The 21,501-nt window shown below is 32.5% G+C and overlaps 1 protein-coding gene and 1 long non-coding RNA gene across 7 annotated transcripts in view; one reads left to right on the top strand and one right to left on the bottom strand.

Annotated features, from left to right (window-relative positions):
• The window catches only part of LOC128170585 (intermembrane lipid transfer protein VPS13A-like), an 87,691-nt gene continuing 66,190 nt past the window's right edge, over nucleotides 1-21,501 (bottom strand). For 5 of the 6 annotated variants that reach the window (XM_052836360.1, XM_052836365.1, XM_052836361.1 and 2 more), the window contains 12 exons: nucleotides 21,144-21,263; nucleotides 20,872-21,005; nucleotides 13,302-13,497; nucleotides 11,839-11,914; nucleotides 11,351-11,514; nucleotides 10,739-10,820; nucleotides 10,494-10,581; nucleotides 9,913-10,027; nucleotides 6,714-6,817; nucleotides 2,966-3,089; nucleotides 2,651-2,737; nucleotides 1-2,133 (listed from right to left, as the gene is read on the bottom strand). In XM_052836360.1, coding sequence (XP_052692320.1) covers nucleotides 2,089-2,133; nucleotides 2,651-2,737; nucleotides 2,966-3,089; nucleotides 6,714-6,817; nucleotides 9,913-10,027; nucleotides 10,494-10,581; nucleotides 10,739-10,820; nucleotides 11,351-11,514; nucleotides 11,839-11,914; nucleotides 13,302-13,497; nucleotides 20,872-21,005; nucleotides 21,144-21,263 — 1,335 coding nt within the window. In that variant the 3' untranslated portion in view covers nucleotides 1-2,088. Of the gene's footprint in view, nucleotides 2,134-2,650; nucleotides 2,738-2,965; nucleotides 3,090-6,713; nucleotides 6,818-9,231; nucleotides 9,614-9,912; nucleotides 10,028-10,493; nucleotides 10,582-10,738; nucleotides 10,821-11,350; nucleotides 11,515-11,838; nucleotides 11,915-13,301; nucleotides 13,498-20,871; nucleotides 21,006-21,143; nucleotides 21,264-21,501 lie in introns of those variants that run through there. The other variant, XM_052836366.1, reaches the window with a different exon arrangement.
• On the top strand, nucleotides 15,412-20,263 carry LOC128170586 (uncharacterized). Its single transcript, XR_008241866.1, has 3 exons — nucleotides 15,412-16,090; nucleotides 16,317-16,460; nucleotides 19,343-20,263. It is a non-coding gene; the product is annotated as an uncharacterized LOC128170586 (long non-coding RNA).

Raw genomic sequence — 21,501 nt, 5'->3', positions numbered from 1 at the left:
TTGTGAATTTTGTTAATTATATTAAACTCTAAATATTAAATACAAAAGAAACAATGAAGTTAAAACTAAATAAAAGTGTTTTCTTAAAGAAAAATGCAAATACAAAACAAATTGAAACATACATTTTTAAGCAACAAACACTAAAAATAAACGCATGAATGTTTCGGCAAGAGTATAAAATGGAGAACAGATAACAATTAATTTCATATTAAACAACAAACACATATATAAACATATCGCTAATGTATTAGTACCCAACTGACAATCTAACAGTAACCCAAACTGCGTTAATCTTTACGATATAACCCACACTACGTGTCTAAATGCACAGTCACATGTATTTACTAAGAAGACAAATATTTTTTTTCAGTCACAATCGGTTTGGGGTGAAATAATGTCTTGTACGTCTTTAAGCTGGACATTACATACCTAAATGCATAAATAACCAGTAAATAGTTAATGATAAAATATAAGAAGTTATAAACGATCTTGTGAAAAATTAGTGCATATTACTTTATGATGATATAATGATCAAACTCCATGCTAGAGTAACCGTTCTTGATCTACAAAGCATCCTCCTTAACCCTGTAAATATATTGCTATAACACTTGCCTGTAAATATAACACAAAAATAACTGTTGTAAAATCATACAACACATGGACATGAACATGTTAAATAAAATGCTTACTATCAGTGTTTATCTTAACTCATTCAAATGCAAAATAAAACTGAAACGGGGAATGTTAGTTCATGGAAAAAAGCCAAGGGAAACTGTCATAAAGACATATTAAGCTCATAAATCAATTCCTAGTATTTGTTTTTTGAAATAAAGTAAAAATTGGCATTTAATGAACAACTAACGGTATATCTATAAATAAGTGATAATTTAACATTCCTACAATATAACGCAATACATACAATGTATATATTAAATAGAATTATATTTTAAACTACTTTTTTTTTAAACATACACATCAATCAATATCTATAGTTGTGTAGGATAAAATAGAAACAAAAGATAAACATTGTCTAAAATAAACTTCAGTACATGTACTTTCTTAGACATTTTTTAAGCTGCGTGCATATAGTATAAATCTATTACTGACATACATGTACTGAATGATGTACTGTTTACATTTGAAAACAACATAGCAAGATAATATTGAATGAATGTATATTAACATATAAACAAGATAATATTGACATGAATGAGCTTAGTTAGATAAAATACGTCAATTGAATTGAAATAGTTTAGATATTATAATATTTTCATGATATTGCTTTCCTATTGACAAATATAGCTCTGATATATCACTTCCATATTGTCTACATACCGGTAGTACCACCTAATCTAAATATTGTATTGATATCTCTAATTAAGTTATAATTTAAACAATTTTGAGACATCTGAATAAGTTAGGTCATGACATAGCATTGTCATAATATTGACCAGATGGCACTTGTGTCATATGTAACAGAGTATAGGTGAATTGTCATTGAATAGCACTAAAAACTTACTGACAAATGAATATTTTCTTACAGTATTCATATGTTAGAACTGATATCTAACTTATATAGCATTACTACAACCAAACTACTGTAATATTAATTTAGTATTGTATTATCAATAGTCTAGAGCAACACAATTTTAATGACAAACATTTGTCATTATGTTTGAACATCCTACAATTAACCTTACCGATTTGAATTAAAGGAAAATGATTATGATGAATTCCATATACATCATTCATATTTTAAATTCAAAGCTGTTCTTAAAACTGTAAATGGCTTTATGGTATGCAAAAAACAGGGAAATAAATAAAGTATATTTCATAGCAAATCACTTTATATCTTGACATCCTCTCAACAGTGCTAAAACACAAAGATTGCTCAGTAACATAAAAATTAGCACTCAGTATATATAATATTTTACAATTATATTTCATGTAAATGCATGTGTGGCTTTAATTCTCAACAGTCAATGAATGTGCAACAACACAATGTAGAAATGTAGAAATGTTTTATCCTATCATGATTCAACAACTCCTTGTAATACACAAAGATGAATGGAGTTTGTGTAACGATTTTCAGTGTCTTATTTCCATTGCTTCTGATATTTTCCCGACCAGCCACTGTAATCAGAAAGTAAACAAATACAGTATACTGAGTTAATTTTGCCTCATGTTTTTCTCTCCCCCCCCCCTTCTACAATTGCAAATGACTTTGCCCTTCTTAAATTTACCTAAACACAGAGTATGATAGATTAACCCTTCCTAATTAACACAGTAATTTAGAAATTGTTTTTAATTCACCCAGTCTTAAATTTGTCTGTTGCGAACAAGGGCAAAATGGGTGAAAATAAAACGGGGGCTAGTAAAACTTACATTTATCAGAACAAAAAATTTTCACTTAGACTTACAGTAACTGTGTTTTCATAAACGTTCGTGGACATGAATTTTTGTTGAATAAGTTGAGTTGAAAGTTTCAATGATAAGTTAATTTATGGACAATTCTGTAATTTACAAATTGATTGACATTTGATTTTTGTGAATCAACAAAGAAATCCACTAATTGATGTGCTCAACAATTTTTGACAAAACCACTGTGACAGTATTTAATAATTAATATTAAATGATGACCCATTTTTACCTCTGCTCTCTTGGGATCAGGGATATGAACTTCGATCTTTTTGGCAGATCCTCCCAGGGAAAAAGGGAACTTTTTCTTTTTGTCATCCTTAAAGTAAAAAAATATTAGAATACTACTTTTGGGTGAAAAAAAGTAAAATGTTCAGCTTACCGGTAATTTTTTTTTGGTGTTGAAGAAAAAAGTTATGATTTCATATTTATGTATACATGAATATTCTATAAAGAGCTCTCATATTCAGGAGGTTTAAATAGTCTAAAATATGGCAATGACCATCCAGCTTTCTTAATGTTCTGTGTGACAGTACTTAGCCCTCACCTTTAACAGGAACTCCACTCCTTTGGCAGATCTCTTTGGTTTTTCTTTTAAATCACTCCATGTGTGTGACCACTCTGCATCCCAGTGTCCAAAGATGTCACCTTTGTTGGCATAGATAACTCGTCTGAAAATAAAATACAGTCTTTAAAACAAGAAACAAGTGCTTTACTTGTTGTCTACAGTGTCAAATACTTGCAAAACAAGTTGCTGTCCTTTAAAAAAGGACTACAATACGTGGACCATTTGCATGTGTTTCCAACGAAAACTTGAAAGCCTTAAGATTATCAGAGATTCCACCGACTCTAGCCCTCTGCTTTTAACCACTCAATTTGGATTACGTAAATGTATAGCCCTGACTTTTTACCTCAGAATTGAAAGGGTTCATACTTCTAAAACAATTATGATCTATCTATTAATGAAGTCTGAATGTATAGTATTGGGCATTGGGCGAATTCTACTATTTGCGCACACATTACGATTTGCACTACCTTTGTTTAAATTAATTTCATATTTTGATGCATTTTCTTGAGATTTAAACTTTTATACAGTGCCATAATTATTCAATCACACTTAAATGCTTAAACAATTTTAATCGGGAAGTACTCTAGCCACGGCTACTATAAAAGTAAAGTTAAGTTACATGTGTATACAGTAAACAACAAAACATTGCAAATTTATATGTTATTTGATGCATGTTGTAGATTCAGCATAACATTAACTTATTTCATAATACTGACAGTTCATATTACATGCCGATTATTTTTTTAAAAGGATTACTTTGTTTCTGTACCGACTACGTTTACCGACAACTTTACAATTACAGCGCCTTTGAACTTATGTGTGCATATGGCATTGAATCCCGATTCAGATAAACTTGTGCTAGCCTGGTTCCCTGAGCTACCCATTACGCACAGGAACCAGGCTAGCTCATGCGCAGGCTGAACTTTCCCCATAGCATCCGATTTAACCTCGCTTATATATTTTCTGCGTGGACCTCAGGGTCCATGCAACATTTTAATTTTCAATGAATCAAGAACAAACTTTATTCAAATGAAATGAGATCAATTATAAGAATGATATTGAAATCACATCATATATATATTATACCATTAAGACCGTCTCTGTTATCTTTTCAAACACATTACAGCGAATTACAGAATACCGGTAGAGTTTTCAATAGCTTATTGGATTGCTCAATAGGGTATTCAATTTGGTCAGCAAGGTATCACATCAGGTTTAAATCTAGGTCATGTGGTTACTCAAGTGTAGATTGTTATTTTGCACTCAACCCATTCATTTTACACAAAGAAAACCTCTAGAACACTCCCTCCTATTGTTAGCTATTCTATTCATAGACGTTTAAAAAGAATGTTCACCTGGACAGCACTGGACTCTATAGAGCATCAATTCTGCTTGGAGTAATTTGAATTTTGTTTTTCAAAAAATGTAATTCAAAAAGCAGTTCTGAAGAAACAAACAAACATTTAAGAGAAAAGCATAACTTAAAAAGGAGGTATTTTTCACTGCAAAAAATCATTAAACATTTTGGTTCCCTGATTCCTGGTGCATCTTACAGCACTAATATTTTTTTTTTTTGCTGACTGCTAAATTAGTTCAGACTTTTATAGCAGTAATGTAGGATATCAGAGAGAAACAAAAAGGCCCAAAACGTGCAAATGTTAAGGTTCCTCGACACATCAAAATTTTATTTTATGGATCGATAGAGAATCTTTTTTGAAACATGATTCCACAAAACAGAGATCAATATCGGCTTTCAGTTATTTTATACGAATTTTTTTGTATTTTTTCAAAGAAATAGGAAAAACTGTTTGGCAGACAAATAGAATATATTAGAGCTTTAAACTTGTTGTCAATTAATGTGTAATATAATTATAAATAAATTCATGCCAAAGATCGTTTGGTCAAGTGTTTAATTTTTTAATTAAAAAAATATTTCTAAAAATCCAAATTGTAATTCTTTAATATCTTTTTAATCTATGGATACAATTTTAAAAATAACATACAGTCACATAAACTTTTTACTAAACAATGATATTTTACAAAGAAATTGGAATGAAAATGCGAAATTTTGGAAAAATTGCTATTTATCAAATTTTAACCGATCCCGATTGAAAAAAAACTGATCCCGATCAGAATTATTTTAAAATTGAAATTTTACAAATAAACTGCAGTTTTTTTCTAAGTAATTGATATAAATTATAAAGTTAGTAAATGACAAAACCATTTTACAGCTAAACAACCAGAAATTTTTGCAAAATTCTGATTCATTCTAATTTTTAAGTGATTTCGTTCGGGATCCGTTTAATTACAATCGGGATCGGTTCGATTTTAAAATTTTCATTTTTTCTTTAATTTCACCATTTGGTTTCAATTTCTTGTTGAAATATGATTGTACAGCAATTGTTAAATGCGAATAACAGTTTATCTGCAGTTTTTATCCATAGATTTAAAAAATATCTACAATCCTTTTTTTTCATTTTCATAAATATTTTTTTTACAAAAATATTTCAAAGTTTATCTGGCCGTTTTTGATATATATTTATAGATAATTGTATTGTGCATTAATTGATAACAAATTTTTAGCTCTAATATATCTTGTTCGCAGCTAAAACGATGTTTCCGGTTTCCATCAAAAAACACAAAAAAATTCATATAAAATAATCAGAGGCCGATATAGGTGTCATTTTTGTATAATCATTTCTCAAAAATGATTCTTCATCGATCCATCAAATTATGCATTGGTGTGTCGAGCCACCTTAACCAGATTAACTCACTCTATTGCTGTCATACCTGAGTAATCACATGACCTAGATTTAAACCTAATGTGATACCTTGCTGACCAAATTGAATACCCTATTGATCAATCTAGCAAGCTATTGAAAACTCTACTGGTATTCTGTAATTCGCTGTAAAACTGCCATAAAGATACAAGTAATATAAAACAAGTACAAAGGTTATTGCTCTGTTACATGCATGGTATTTCATACCACTGTTACATAAGTAATTACAAAATTACCTGTCAGTTACTAGTAGAACACTCTTTGTAAATTTCTGTCATGGGATATGTAATCATATCAAATTGTAATATCATGGTTACCTGTTAGTTACTAGTTGTACACTCATGGTGGAATTGCTGTCATATAATGTAATTACATTATTGTAATATCAAACTTACCTGCCAGTGTATGTAACTAGTAGAACACTCTTGGTGGACTTACTGTTATGTAATGTAATTACATCATTGTAATATCAAGATTACCTGTCAGTTACTAGTAGAACACTCTTGGTAGACATGCTGTTATGTAATGTAATTACATCATTGTAATATCAAGATTACCTGTCAGTTACTAGTAGAACACTCTTGGTGGACTTGCTGTTATGTAATGTAATTACATCATTGTAATATCAAGATTACCTGTCAGTAACTAGTAGAACACTCTTGGTGGACTGGCTGTTATGTAATGTAATTACATCATTGTAATATCAAGATTACCTGTCTGTAACTAGTAGAACACTCTTGGTGGACTTGCTGTTATGTAATGTAATTACATCAATGTATTATCAAGGTTACCTGTCGGTAACTAGTAGAACACTCTTGGTGGACTTGCTGTTATGTAATGTAATTACATCATTGTAATATCAAGATTACCTGTCTGTAACTAGTAGAACACTCTTGGTGGACTTGCTGTTATGTAATGTAATTACATCATTGTAATATCAAGTTTACCTGTCGGTAACTAGTAGAACACTCTTGGTGGACTTGCTGTCTCCAATGATCACAGAATGAGCCATGTATTCATCTGTTCCAGCAAACTTCCCCTTCTCTGTTTCCTACAACAACAAATTTTTATTTTCAACGTTAATTGTAAATTCCTTATTTCACGCAAGGACCAAATTCCATGATCATTCTGTCTTTTTACAACAAATCACATGGGAAAATATTAAATACGAGGGTTGTCCCAAAATAATGTAGACAGGACACATAACTTAAAATCTGTTCACTGCAGTTTCATTAGACTTCTATGTTTTCTTCAATGACCCTTTGGCAAACAATGCTGAAAAGTTCAAATCTGTACTTTATTTATTTCTCGAGAAAATGAATAATTAGTAACAACACGTTTTGTCAGGCGGCGCAATGCGAGACGTCGAAAATTTCCAGTTTTACGTTGTTGCTAAACCCTCCACATCCTTAACGATAACATTTACGTTTTATTTCCGAAAATGTCTTAGAAAAAATATTATTTTTGAACATGTACCCTGACTGCACATTCAACATAAATTTCTAGTTTTTGGGGTTTTTTAAAATATTTTTTAAGTACAAACGATCTGTCGGCTCCAAACTTGCCCTGTATTACTTGTTGTCTAACGTCCGTCTTGCCGAAATGTGTCGTTACATTTTGACGTCCATTGCTATCGTTCGGAGTTTCTTTTTTCCACTTATTGTCATCATACTTGTTCAAATATTTTCAATGTTGTTTAACTACTTATTCACAAAACCATTTCTCATCGATTTTGTTAATTTCATTTACTTCCAAAGCCGCTTAGGATTTATTTCATGATCTTTACAAAATATATTGTATCAGTTACTGCTGCGCCGCCTTAAACGCTGACATCGTCATTTTAGTACAAGTTAACTTTCCAACTAGTCACAAAACACCCTATAAGATATTTAAAAGTTTTGTTATAGTCAAAATATTTTCTGAGTAAATAATAGAATTATTATCAAATATCAATGTATGTTTTATTTGAATTTTTTCATTCAAAAAGTACTTTTCCTCGCAATTTTCATTTCATTATGTTGATTTTAAATTTTTGTTTTTGACATTGCGCCGCATGTCGAATTTCTAATCTTACATGCTTTCATTTCACTAATTTAATCTCAAACAATATTAGATCTTAAAACATTAATTGAATGCTAATTTCTTAAACCCTTTGTGGCACAAATTTCATCTTCCTTTGTCTTCGATTAACTGAATAACGCCACTTGTCTACGCTATTTTGGGACAACCCTCGTATAATAAACTCTAAACATTTAATTTCATATCGTGTATTCATTATCAGAAAAATACGAGGGTTGTCCCAAAATAGTGTAGACAAGTGGCGTTATTCAGTTAATCGGAGACAAAGGAAGATGAAATTTGTGCCACAGAGGGTTAAAAAAAATTGCATTCAAATAATGTTTTAAAATCAAAAATTGTTTGAGATTAAATTAGTGAAATGAAAGCATGTTAGATCAGAAATTCGACATGCGGCGCAAAGTCAAAAACAAAAAGTTAAAATCAACATAATGAAATGAAAATTGCGAGGAAAAGTACTTTTTGAATGAAAAAATTCAAATAAAACATACATTGATATTTGATAATAATTCTATTATTTACTTAGAAAATGTTTTGGCTATAACAAAACTTTTAAATATTATATAGCGCGTTTTGTGACAAGTTGAAAAGTTAACTCGTAATGAAATGACGATGTCAGCGTTTAAGGCGGCGCAGCAGTAACTGGTACAATTTTGTAAAAACCATGAAATAAATCCTAAGCGGCTTTGGAAGTAAATGAAATTAACAAAATCGATTAGAAATGCGTTTTGTGAATAAGTAGTTAAACAACATTGAAAATTTTTGAACAAGTATGATGACAATAAGTGAAAAAAAGAAACCCCGAACGATATCAATGTACGTCAAAATGCAGAACGACACATTTCGGTAGGACGGACGTTAGACAACAGGTAATACAGGGCAAGTTTGGAGCCGACAGATCGTTTGTACTTAGAAAATATTAAAAAAAAACAACAAACTAGAAATATATGTTGAATGTGCACTCAGGGTACATGTTCAAAGATGATATTTTTTCTAACACATTTTCAGAAATAAAACGTAAATGTTTATCGTAAAACGATGTGGAGGGTTTAGCAACAACGTAAAACTGGAAATTTTCGACGTCGCACATTGCGCCGCCTGACAAAACTTGTTGTTAATAATTACTTATTTTCTCGAGATATAAATAAAGTACAGATTTGAATTTTTTAGTATTGTTTGCCAAAGGGTCATTGAAGAAAACATAGAAGTCTAATGAAATTGCAGTGAACAAATTATAAATTATGTGTCCTGTCTACATTATTTTGGGACAACCTTCGTAATAGTGAGATTTCAAAATCTGCAAGGGGTGCTTTTCACAACTTTTAGTGAGAACAATTCATTGGTCAAGCTTTCTCAGAGAAGACAAAAATAAGGCAAAATTTCATACCATCATGATGGAAAGAAATAAGATAGCTGAGAAAATTTTATTCTGAAAAGTTGAGTAAACTTGTGGTGCTCATATAAATGAAAAAGATATCAGTTTCCAATTATCTGCTTGCAATCAATGCCAATCATGCATGGAAACATAATCAACTTATAATAAGTCAAAACATTACAGTTAAATAAAAGTGTGCACAGAATGAGGGGATAATGGTCATACATAGAAGTTATATGGTGAAAAACTGAAACACTTCCTGCAACAAAACTAAAAAAGTTAAATAAATGTAGAACATAAAGTGAGAGGAAACCACCATGAAAACACTAGCCCAAAGAATTTATAATAAGTAATAAAATCTTTAAAAATTTTGAAAATACTAACAAACTGCGTGGACTGCAAAGGAGAACAAAAGCGATAACTTAATGATGTACTTAAAAACTCTACTATTTAATTTCTGTGTAATCGTGATAAGGCCAACTTCTAATGAATCCATATTTGTTTTTTAATGTGGACTCAATAAAACAAAACTGTGTAGATTATACAAATTTTCTCAACACTTATATTCAGCATTCTAAAAAACAGAGCTTCACAGCTTGCTGAAATTGTCAACAACAATTAAACAGTTACATGATTATCTAATCTAGACTAAAAGAATTAATATTCAAAATAGAAGAGATCAATTTGAAGTTTACCTGTAAAATGGCGTATCCTGAGGCCTCGACGAGACTGTACGGACGAATTATTTTGTCTGAGTGAAATCGTCTAGGGGGACGTAGTCTTCCTACATCATCTGACAGTTCTGCAATTCTGTAAAATAAAGGAAAGGTTTCAGTGTTTTGTTAACATTCGAATTAATACACAAGGTATGATCAATGCAATTGTATTCCTACTTTAAGTAATTACATACAAGTTGAGTTTGTAAAAAATAGAATTATATTGTTCCATAAGAAAATAATATTCCGCCCAGCTGAAAAAATTACTTAAAATTCCTCTTATTTTCTGTGTCAAACAGCTAGGCAGACAATGACAAGTCAATAAAACTTCAATAAATTTCTTTTTTTTATATCAACATTTTGTTCACTTTATTTTTGTTATCATCATTAATTTTGATGCAGTCTTGGAGCATATATCTACAGCATTAGACTTTAGTTGATCATGCACTTCAGTATGAACAAATGCCATTCATATTCAAATGCTTTCATACACTCAGTACTCTCAGTGGTATTTTCTTGCACTGACCACATGGAGTCCTTCATTAATATTCTCTGCTTACCTCTTGATTCCTTCGAAGGAGCTGCTGGCAAAATCTATCACGCCGCTGGTCGGTCTGGTTACCACGCCAACCAAGCCCTTACCGATCCCTGAAACAGGTAACTCACAGGTAAAATTAAGATTTTCTAAGAAACTAAGAATGATGGCAAGAAATATTCACATCTGTTCCATGAGAATCTGGCAAACATTTCCACAAGCAAATTATAAAGTTGGTTTTCAAAATAGCAATGTTCAGAGTTTTTGTACCTTTGAAGAAACCTTCCACACCTTCCTTCTGAGCGCCCTCTATTGGTTTTCGGACAATTCCTGTAACTCCGTCAAAAACTCCCTGTCAAAAACAACTTTTTCTTATAGATAATGCACAAGTCCATAATAACAACATAAATCCATAATCGAACTCTTCCAAACATAATTAAAGATAACCAATTCCTTTTTTAATAACCAAAACATCGTTTTATCATGGGTTATTGAAATCATACTAATAATATTCAAAATATTGCATGGAACTTGCTCAATTCCTACACGTTTTTTCTGACAATAATGTAACTTTACTTCTCCCTCATTAAATTCTTTTCCAAATTTTTATCAAAAGGATTTATTTAGTTTCATTTTGCCACACAGAATACTGTAAACGTACTACATTTGGCTGTGTATTCTATTTAGCGCTTTTGGCGGTAAGGGCTTCCGCTAAATCAAGTACGTCGCTAAATGCCATGCATATAATATATATATTATGTATAAGAATAGTCTTATTCAGGAATACGCTAATTCAAATCTACGCCAACTTGTTCAGACTAATTTCCACCAAATATTGTACGCGCCAAATATAGTCCGTTTACAGTATCTGTCACTACTAACCATGACAAGGCCTTTCCCTCCCCTGGCAAACCCCTCTCCGATGTTGGCTGGTTTCTTGTTCAGTCCCTCTCTCCTCTTCTTCTGATACTCATCGTCAAATGTCAGTGCTGCCAGTCCCTTGCCAATCGTACCGGTGATTCGAGAAACTGCTCCTGCAGCGCCACCTAAGAGTAGAAATAAGAGGTCAATAGACCTTATTGGTCACCCGAGTACCATAGCCGATACACAAAATTGTGGAGGAGTCTCATTAAATTAATGCATTTAATTGAGCTTCCTCCCTGCCTGAATTCTTTTGGAAAGGACTCTCAATCCTATAGCAGAGTGTATGACCTACTACTGAAAAGGTGCACAGCTTCCATACAAAGTATTTTTAGAGATCATTTGAGAATCATCTACATTATAAATATGATTTACTTACTCTGCGTAATTCATACTGATATTGCTTACCGACCTTTGACTTTTCTGTCTAATGAATAAATCATACTGACCTACAGCATGACCTAGGAGACTTCTGACCCCAAGGGCCAGACCCTCAGCAAACTCTTCAGGTCCCTGAATAGCTCCCTGTGATCAAAATAGAAAGTCCAATCAGAGTTATGAGCATTCTTAACACATTGATCATGTTTATTTTATCATTATAATTTCACATTGTCCAGTGCATAGAGTATTTAACATTCATTTGTCAAATGTGTTCAATTAAGAAGAACTACTAAATTTGATTAATTCAACATCCAAAGAAGATGCACACTTTCAATGCAGATCCATGCTTAGAGGGTCACTGATGGCTTGAGTCCTGGAAATTGATGGTAATGACTAATACATTAACTAATGTTTTTGGTGGTCCACAGGCCAACATGGTCTGAAGCTTTAGAACTTTACTTCTGAAAGACCCATGTGACAAAATAAAACAGGCATAAATTGTCCTTAAATTCACAAACTTTTGTTTGGAAGGCTATTGTCACTGAGAATATCAATCACGAGACTAGTTAGTATAATTCTGTAAATGAAAAGGTGATTACAATCAAGTGTTCAAGTACATGTACTTCATGGTATTGCATCCATACACCAATTGTTTTCTGCTAGTATCTAACAAAGTTTAAAGTGTATTCTTTCAGTGCATTGCTTTAAACTGTTTTTTGATAATATTTGGTGAAGCATGTACATGTGTATCTCATATACAGATAAATGGTAAATTATTATTCATAAATGAAAACAGGGTTAAATGATACAGAATTTAGCAATGAATTAGATTTGTCAATAGTGTGAATGCATTGAACTAGATTTGTCAACAATATGAATGCATTCATCTATTAATTCCTGATTAGAAGAAATATGTCATGAACAGCCAATAAATTTATTTACTGAAAAGAATTTGCAAGGATGGTCACTGATATGCATGTAAGAGTAAGAACAGAAGACTAAGAGTTGGCTGATATTAGAGTACTTACCATCTGACCAATATTAAAAAGGAAAGGTTGAAGTGTTAATAAGATTAATGTGCTCTAGAGTGAGATAAGGATCTGAATCAGGTGGAAGTGTTGTGATAATTACAATGAAATCTACATTCCAACGGAAACCGAATCTTCAATGGGTTTATTGATACTTGAATTATGGGCAAGTGCGGGGGTTCAAAATCTAATGGGGTTGATGCTGGATTCTTATACACGGGTTCATGTACTTCTTCAGTTTTGGTTAATATTTTTATATATACTCAGCAAAAAGTTTGTCTTCTAGATATCAAAGATCTATCAAAGTTTCTGTTTGTAAACCGGAAACAACAACAAATGTTTACATGTAAAAAATATAGCAAGCAATGGTAGTGCTTAAAGGTATCACTTGTATCTGACATCCCCTGCGGCTGAAACTTGTTTTCTGCTGTAAGGGTTTAATTTGAGACAACAAACAGATGTTGTTGAAAGGCAGATTTTTTGGATCTGGAAAAGCTAGATACCTGATACGGCTCATAGAATAGATCTTCCATTCCCTCAGCCATTCCACGCAAAAGTCCAAACGGATTCCCAAGTACGTCAAGCCCAAGTACCAGGACATAGAGCTGTTTGACCGCTTGGCCAGCATAATGACGACCCATTTCTGAAGTCAGCTGCGACTGGTTGTAGAAAGTGTTCTTTCTCTCAAAATATCCAAGCCTGCAAAATACAGGCAAACAATATACAGAAAACACAATCCAAATCAAAAAGGGAAAATCAAAATTCCTTTTTTTTGACCCTGTTTTTCATATCTGCATCCATATACACCCCTTTTTGCCAAAAATAAGCCTTTACAAGTCAAAGTTGATGGAATTTTCCTGAGTCATTGACATTTAAATGCATTACACAGACATTTAAAATGAGTAACGTTCCTCTTATTCTTATAAAAACTTATGAAGCATCAGAGGAACGTTCCTCTTTTCACTCCAACAGAAATCTTCACAAAGAATCTGAGGAACGTTCCTCTTTTCACTTTAACAGAAATCTTCACAAAGAATCTGAGGAACGTTCCTCTTTTCACTTCAACAGAAATCTTCACAAAGAATCTGAGGAACGTTCCTCTTTTCACTTCAACAGAAATCTTCACAAAGAATCTGAGGAACGTTCCTCTTTTCACTTCAACAGAAATCTTCACAAAGAATCTGAGGAACGTTCCTCTTTTCACTTCAACAGAAATCTTCACAAAGAATCTGAGGAACGTTCCTCGATTTTTCACTTCAACAGAAATCTTCACAAAGAATCTGAGGAACGTTCCTCTTTTCACTTCAACAGAAATCTTTATTAGAACATTTTACTCTGCATTTGTGTTTTACGACATTAAAACTATTTCCTTTAAGTATTGTGCAATACCCTGTGCAGAGGGCGCAAAATTGTAAACCCGCGACTGACCTTAAGTTTATTGTTTCTATACCCCCCGCAAACAAAGTTTGGGGGGTATATAAGAATCACCTTGTCCGTCCGTCAGTCCGAATATCCGTCTGTTCTTCTTCTGTGCAATTGGACTTAAAAATGTTTTGCTTAAATTAATTGTAAATAATTGATGTGCGATTGTCAACATTTTACTGGAAAATCCTGATTTTATTTTTAATATCTATCATGATGCAAATTGATTTGTTATACTTTCATGTTAAATACTGAAATCTGATTGGTTAAGACGCAGTTCATAATCCGTTCTATTACCCTCAGCGTTCGCAACGCACTTAGCAATGGGTAACATTAAAAATGTTACATGCGCGAAAATCATGCGCGTACGGTTCGCCGTAGAATTCACGTTATTACTATCTAAAAGCAGTGATGTTTTCTTTAAAATTAAGACATTCAGTATAACAAAATAAATAGTGCCTGTTTGGGAGGATAACAGTTGAAATTGACACCCCTCGAAAACCATTGTCAACCTCCGCTTCGCGTCGGTTGACAATGGTTTCCTCGGGGTGTCAATTTCAACTGTTACCCTCCCAAACAGGCACTATTTATATAATGATACATTGCGGTGATTATTATTGCAGGGATAATTTTCACCCCTATTGCACATGTAGCTAAGAAGCACAATTGAAATTTAGAAGACATGCTAATTATGTCACTTATTAAATAACTTGTTTAACAAGTGTGCAAAATTACTCCCGATGATAGCGGGTTTGCAGCCCATAATTTAACAATTTTAAATATAAAATCAAAAACTTTGTGTCAAGCCGCTGAAACAACAATATGATGTTGGTTAAGTAATATAAGGACTGATGAAAAAGGGTGCACACACACACACACACACACCGTAAACTCGAGGTCACAACTCTAAGCACATTATGAGCACTCAGTTGGAGCGCAGTCATTTGTTTGTCAAAGTTTGTAGGAATGCAGTTACACGCCGCAGGAGCTGAGTAGAAATCCCTTGGTCAACTGTCACATTTTCACCTTGTAAAAATTTAAAATACAACTGTACAATGTTTTTGAATTTCCCAGCGAACCCACAGCAATTCCAGAAATATAACAGTATCGTGAAACTCTGGGGGAATGCAATCTGGTGTGACAGGACCTTAGCTTTGAGAAAACAATCAGGTTATTTGTCAAATTCTTTGAGCTGGATGATAGTAACAAACATTAGTAAAAGGATGTAAAATTTGAATTACAGTTCTCATATGAAATGCAATCATTATATTAATATATATGTAAATTATATCTTACACTAGCTAACAATTACCCCCACCCCCTTCCTAATAAAATCACAACATACACAAGCTATAATTCAATAGTGTACTCGTAGTTTAGATAAATCTACAAATCTACCTCTGGTATTAGTAGGATATTTAAGGTAAAAAAAAACCAACTCACTTTTTGGCTTTCTTGAAGTACCTCATGTTTATCAACTAGAAAATATCTAATATCAAAATACTCCAGTATATTCTGTAAATAACTTCTCAGCATGCATGGTCAATAGAAATGTCATGACCTAAAGCCCATATTCCTCTGCTACATTTGGTTTGCTAATGTCACCGCCGGCCATTCATGCACATGCTAAGGTCCTCTATCAGATGTCAATCACTAACTGGATGCTGATAAGATGTTCGGGGTGTGCTAATAATAGTAACTGTGTGAAATTCGAGAGCTTTCAACAGCAGATCACTGCTTTAGGAACAGATGCAAAATGTGGTCGCAAATTTAATTTAAGATCAACGCTTCATGTGTATACTTTATGAAGGTGAACAGAAATATTGTTTGGAAATTGCAGTTGCAAACTTCGCAGGATGCTTGCATCAAGGTAATAAATACTTTTATTATATCCAAACGTTTAAAATACATAACTGAGTTTCTTTTGCTCTTCTGCTTATTTACTACAATCAAGGTAATTGCAAATCTAAAGCATTTAGATTAAATTGATACAAAATTCTTGATTATCTGATATTTAAAAAAATTATTGTAATCATCAAATTTTGAAAATGATGTGCAAAATTAAAATATAATCATAATACAATGTAATGTTATAGGTGATGATGATTGGCAGTGACAAAATATTTTGCCTTGTGGATTTTGGTTTGAAATCACTGCATTTGAATTGTTTGCTGGTCTGGTGGATGGGTAGCATTAATTTGGACAGAGCTTGATGAGATGAAAGATGCTTGAAGATTAAGGTTTGTTATTCTTAATTTAAAATTAATCTCACACTATAGCTGTCCTTCTGGGACTAATACTCCCACAAGGCTCTTTTGAAACAGAGTAATCGGCTAGCCACTTCTCATTTTACAGGTTATCAATTTCCCCTACAAATGCTTATCAACACCATTGCTAGGAAAATGGCCCTCTTGGGACAAATGAATTCAGTAACACTATAAACTCCTTTTACATGATGTGAGTTTTAAATCTTTCAAATCAGACTTTGTAAATAGGAAAATCATAAACAGATATTAGGTCATATGGAATAGGAACATGCTCTATTTAAGAAAAAGTTAAATATTAAATATATGATTAATCTGCCGAAATGAATTATCACACAATTGTAACCTGTACAAATGTGAAAGGATTAATCTAATGAGTGCACAGGGGCCCATTTCACAAAGCAAAATTAATTAAGACTTAAAGTTATATCTTAGGAAAGAACTTTTTCCTTAAAGTTCATTACTTATTATGAATTTTAACTTTAAGACAGGTAAATTGATGTTTTAGGAACAAACTTAACATGGTGACTGTTTATATTATATTGAAATGAATTATATGCACATTTAAGTTGAACAAAAATACTAGATAACGGGTATCATTAAGACTTTTTCACTTTACTTCTAATTTATTTAAACATGTTTTATTGAAAAAATTCAATAGGATTGGACAACAGACATAGCCTATGTATGTCCTCTCCTTGTAATATATCCACTTTACTTCTAAACTGAAAACATTAGAACTATCAAATTATACATATATTTCTTCAATTAATTTCTTTGGTTTAGACTTTTAATTTTTACAATTGTTTTAGATTATCTGGTTGCATGCGCAGATGGATAGCGGGTATAAAGCTATAGCTAGTGCACTGATGATAATTAAGTTATTCATGCCTGAGAATTACTGATATCTTAAAAAGGAATAAATACTACATAAATACTCAATTAAAGAATGACTGGATGATTTGTCCTATCCCTCCACAAAATTAGCTTTTCTTTTAGGGGAGAAATGTTAGGTGTTTTCTTCATCTTATTTTTTTTTGTCGGGGAAGGGGGTAGGGGGTAGGAGTTACCGCAAATTAAGTGATTTGGGAATATTGATGCTAAATCATCCATGAGATGCTGTTTCATTCAGAAATTTTTGCCTTTTATGGTCAAGTTCTTCTATCAGTCAATATGCATTTATTTGCAGCGTTTTCTTTTTTAAAAAAACACCCTATTTTTAAATCAACCCTTTTAAGCAGGCACGTAGCATCAGGATGTAAAGAGTGGGGGGACCCCCCCCCCCTTAACTTTTTCTCACAGAAAACAATTTTCTTAAATTTACATATCAATCAAAGTACTGAAGAACTGACGGGAGTTGATTTTGTCGATGTTTATTTATTTTAAAATCAATGATATGTTATTTTGCATGACAAGTACATGTAGTTTCTAATATGAATTACGCACATTTTTATAATATGAATTTTTGGACCTTTTCGACAAGAATGTCGAGAAACCCTCATATGAATCATGTTAAATAATATTCAAAGATAAAATCAATTCAATTAAACTATGTATCAGTAATAGAAATATTTCTCGAAAATTGTATAGATCCAAGCAATATTGAACTCAATCAATATAGTCTCGTTCAACCGAACGCTCGGTTGACACCGTAAATCTCCGACAAGGATTTACGGAGACAGCCGAGCGTCGAGTTGAACGAGACTATATTGAACAGTGAGTCTGGCGTAGGAATACATACGACTACAAAAAATATTTAAATTGTTCTTACCATTTAAAATCTGACTATTTTCAAAGTATTTATAAATAAATTTCCTTGAAAACAATGCTTTTATTAGCATACATTACATCGAACTTATCAATTATTTTCAAGAACTAAGTCTTGTCAGCAGCAATGATTTGTGCTGAGGTCCAAACACTGTTTCACTTTCGGTTTGTCTGAGTAACTGCATAGGAGGGTTGATTAAAATTAACTCCCAAAAAGTGAATAAACATGGAGTCCCCCCCCCCCATTTTTTTGGGAGCATGTAAAAAATTGAAGAGAATTTTGATGAAACAAACATCAAGTCCTTAGTATAACAAGTCAGAATTTATGATGAGCAAATATTCTGAATAATTTATGCTTCTAAATTTCAAACAAAAATAAGTTTGATTAAGCTCATCAAGCTTATTTACTGAATCTAGTATTACCTTGCTGCAACATTAAATTGATAGGATGAACAGAATCTGAATTATACAGCTTTCTTGTTTGACGTGGTTAATAATTCCTGCTTTATTTAAGTGATGCAAATTCCATCTGCTCAGCTGTCTGGCTTAAAACCAATAATTTAGAGCTGTGAACCATTCTCATACTCACAAGAATGACCGGCCCCGATAACAATAGCTTTGGGATTTGATGTGAAGTTTTAAGATCTGTCGCCATCCAAAAATAATAATGCAATAATACCAATGTGTTTTAAGATTAGAGCAGAAATTCAAGAGTATATTGATGTTTGGTAGATTCAAATCAAATTCATGCTTAAGTATCCTGCTTGGATTCTGTAAATGTTTAAACGTATTTAGGTATATAGGTATTTATATCTGAAGAGAAATATTTGTTGTACAAATATCTCTCTCTCTCTCTTGTGCTACATCTCTCTAATTTCTCTCTCTCTTTCAAGTTAAGCAGTGAAAAACTTATGTGACCTTTAATATACTGGGTATTTCTTCTTAAAGAATGTCAATACCTAAATGTATGTTTGAGAATTTGTGTGTTATCAACAAAAATAAGCATTACCACCAGATCTTCATTATGAAATGAAATAACAGGAAGTTATTTAGCGATGATGAGTTTTAATGCAAATATCTATTTTACATAGATTCTATAGAAGATCTGGACATCCCCCCTGGGAGGAAATCAATGAGGCCACAGAAAAGTTCAAAAGCCATCCAGCCAGTCACACAGTATGAACAGAAGATAAACAGAACAGAAGATAAACCTTGATTCATGTCAACCATGTATCGAAGACCGAATTAAGTGAAAGTGCTTTCTGGAAAATGCAGCTCTACTTGGGAACTCCATCCTGAATTTGATGGATGCGAGCTTTATGTTTTTAGTAATTATAAAATCATATGCACTGAGACAATTATTAATATAGTTAAATTTTTAATTATATAAACATCTAATCCAATTACAAACTAAACTTGATATTTAATATAAAAAGAAATATTAATAAATTGGTATTCTTAATTACATGCCTATGTATGTCTAAGCTGTTATTTTGAATTGTAACCCAAAAATGCCGCGATATAAAATATTAAAAATTCAAACTCTTTTTTACTTTATATCGAGTAATCAACTTAGAAAATTTTAGCTGATCATCATCAGGACTGAGCGATAGTCAAGTACTCGAGTACTTGTTAACATCCTTAATATTTACGTAAAGTATAACATGTTTAAATGCTTATTTAATTTAAGATTACCGGTATTTTGCTTATTACTGTTTTTACTTTCAATTGGAACATTCTTCAAGTACCATGTAAAGGTTTCAGTTAAAGAGAAAAGAGGAACGTTCCTCAAGATTCCTCGTGAAGATTTCAGTTGTAGTGAAAAGAGGAACGTTCCTCAGATGACTTGTCAAGATTTCTGTTGAAGTGAAAAGAGGAACGTTCCTCAGATTCTTTGTGAAGATTTCTGTTGAAGTGAAAAGAGGAACGTTCCTCAGATGAAGTGTAGAGATTTTAGTTTAGGTAAAGAGGAACGTTCCTCTGATGCTTCATAAGTTTTTATAAGAATAAGAGGAACGTTACTCATTTTAAATGCCCGGTAATGCATTTAAATGTCAATGATTCAGGAAAATTCCATAACTTTGACTTGTAAAGGCTTATTTTTGGCAAAAAGGGGTGCATATGGATGCAGATATGAAAAACGGGGTCAAAAAAAAGGAATTTTGATTTTCCCTTTTTGATTTGGATTGTGTTAGAAATACAAATTACTGAACACTTCCTTCTTTTAAAAAAAGGTCCAAACTGTAGGATACAAAGAATTTATATGAAACTTCAATGATGGAATTTTGCATAGTCAAGCCAGCCGGGCCTTAGGTTTCCTACTAGGAATCTAAGGACTGTATACAGAGTTATTTTCACCCTGATTTATTTTCGCCATTCTTCACTTGCAAATGTTTTCGCCTTGCCCTGAATTTGCCCAGACATAGATGTGACCACGTTTAAAGAGATGAATTGAGAAATAAAACTTCATCCAGTCTTAAATTCGCCCACTGACCCGAGGACAAAAGGTCGAAAATAAATGGGGGAGAACATTGCTCTATATACAGTATGTGAAAACGCTCACTCAAACAACACATCCTGAATACCAACCACTATTACAGTAACTTTATGAAACACTTACTTGAACACCACGTCTTGTACATCAGTCAGCACCACCCCGACACTCTGCAGGAAGACATTGATAATGTTGGCATGGAGATGGACCGCCTTCCCATCTCCTCCTCCCCCTCCTTGCAGGGAGAAACTCAGGTGGATCTAAAAATAGAAATAATTAACAATGTGAAAATAAATCAAGGAAATTTGAATGAATATCACATCATCAATATATTTTGTGGACAGAAAGCTCATAAAAAAAATTGGAAACCATGTTCAGATGTCAATCTTCTGTCTTACCTTGATAGGTGAGAAGTGGAGGTAGTCAAAGAAGTTCTTCTGTTCCTCGGCAAGTGAAAGCCCGGCCTCGTCAAGTAACTCCGTATACACTGTCTTCAGGTCTGCCTCCAGCATCTCCTTCTGTTGTGTAAAAAATGAACCATTATTATAATTAAAACAAACTTTTGATTGGACGTCTGTAAATCTCACAATTATACTTTAAAAACACGTTTACTGGGTACTGTAAATTAAATTTTATTTGCTGTGACTTTGTTTCAGGAGTTTCTGAATAAACTGGTTTGGAATGATTATTTTTTTCATTCATGCCTAAACCACAGCCCTTTTTTGACAAGAACTGGTTGACAGTGAAATAATTTTT

Source organism: Crassostrea angulata, chromosome 2, assembly GCF_025612915.1.
Source record: "Crassostrea angulata isolate pt1a10 chromosome 2, ASM2561291v2, whole genome shotgun sequence".
In the NCBI taxonomy this organism is placed as follows: Eukaryota; Metazoa; Mollusca; class Bivalvia; order Ostreida; family Ostreidae; genus Magallana; species Magallana angulata.
The sequence above is the reverse complement of the archived record's forward strand: the minus strand, read 5'-3'. Positions and strand labels throughout refer to the sequence as shown.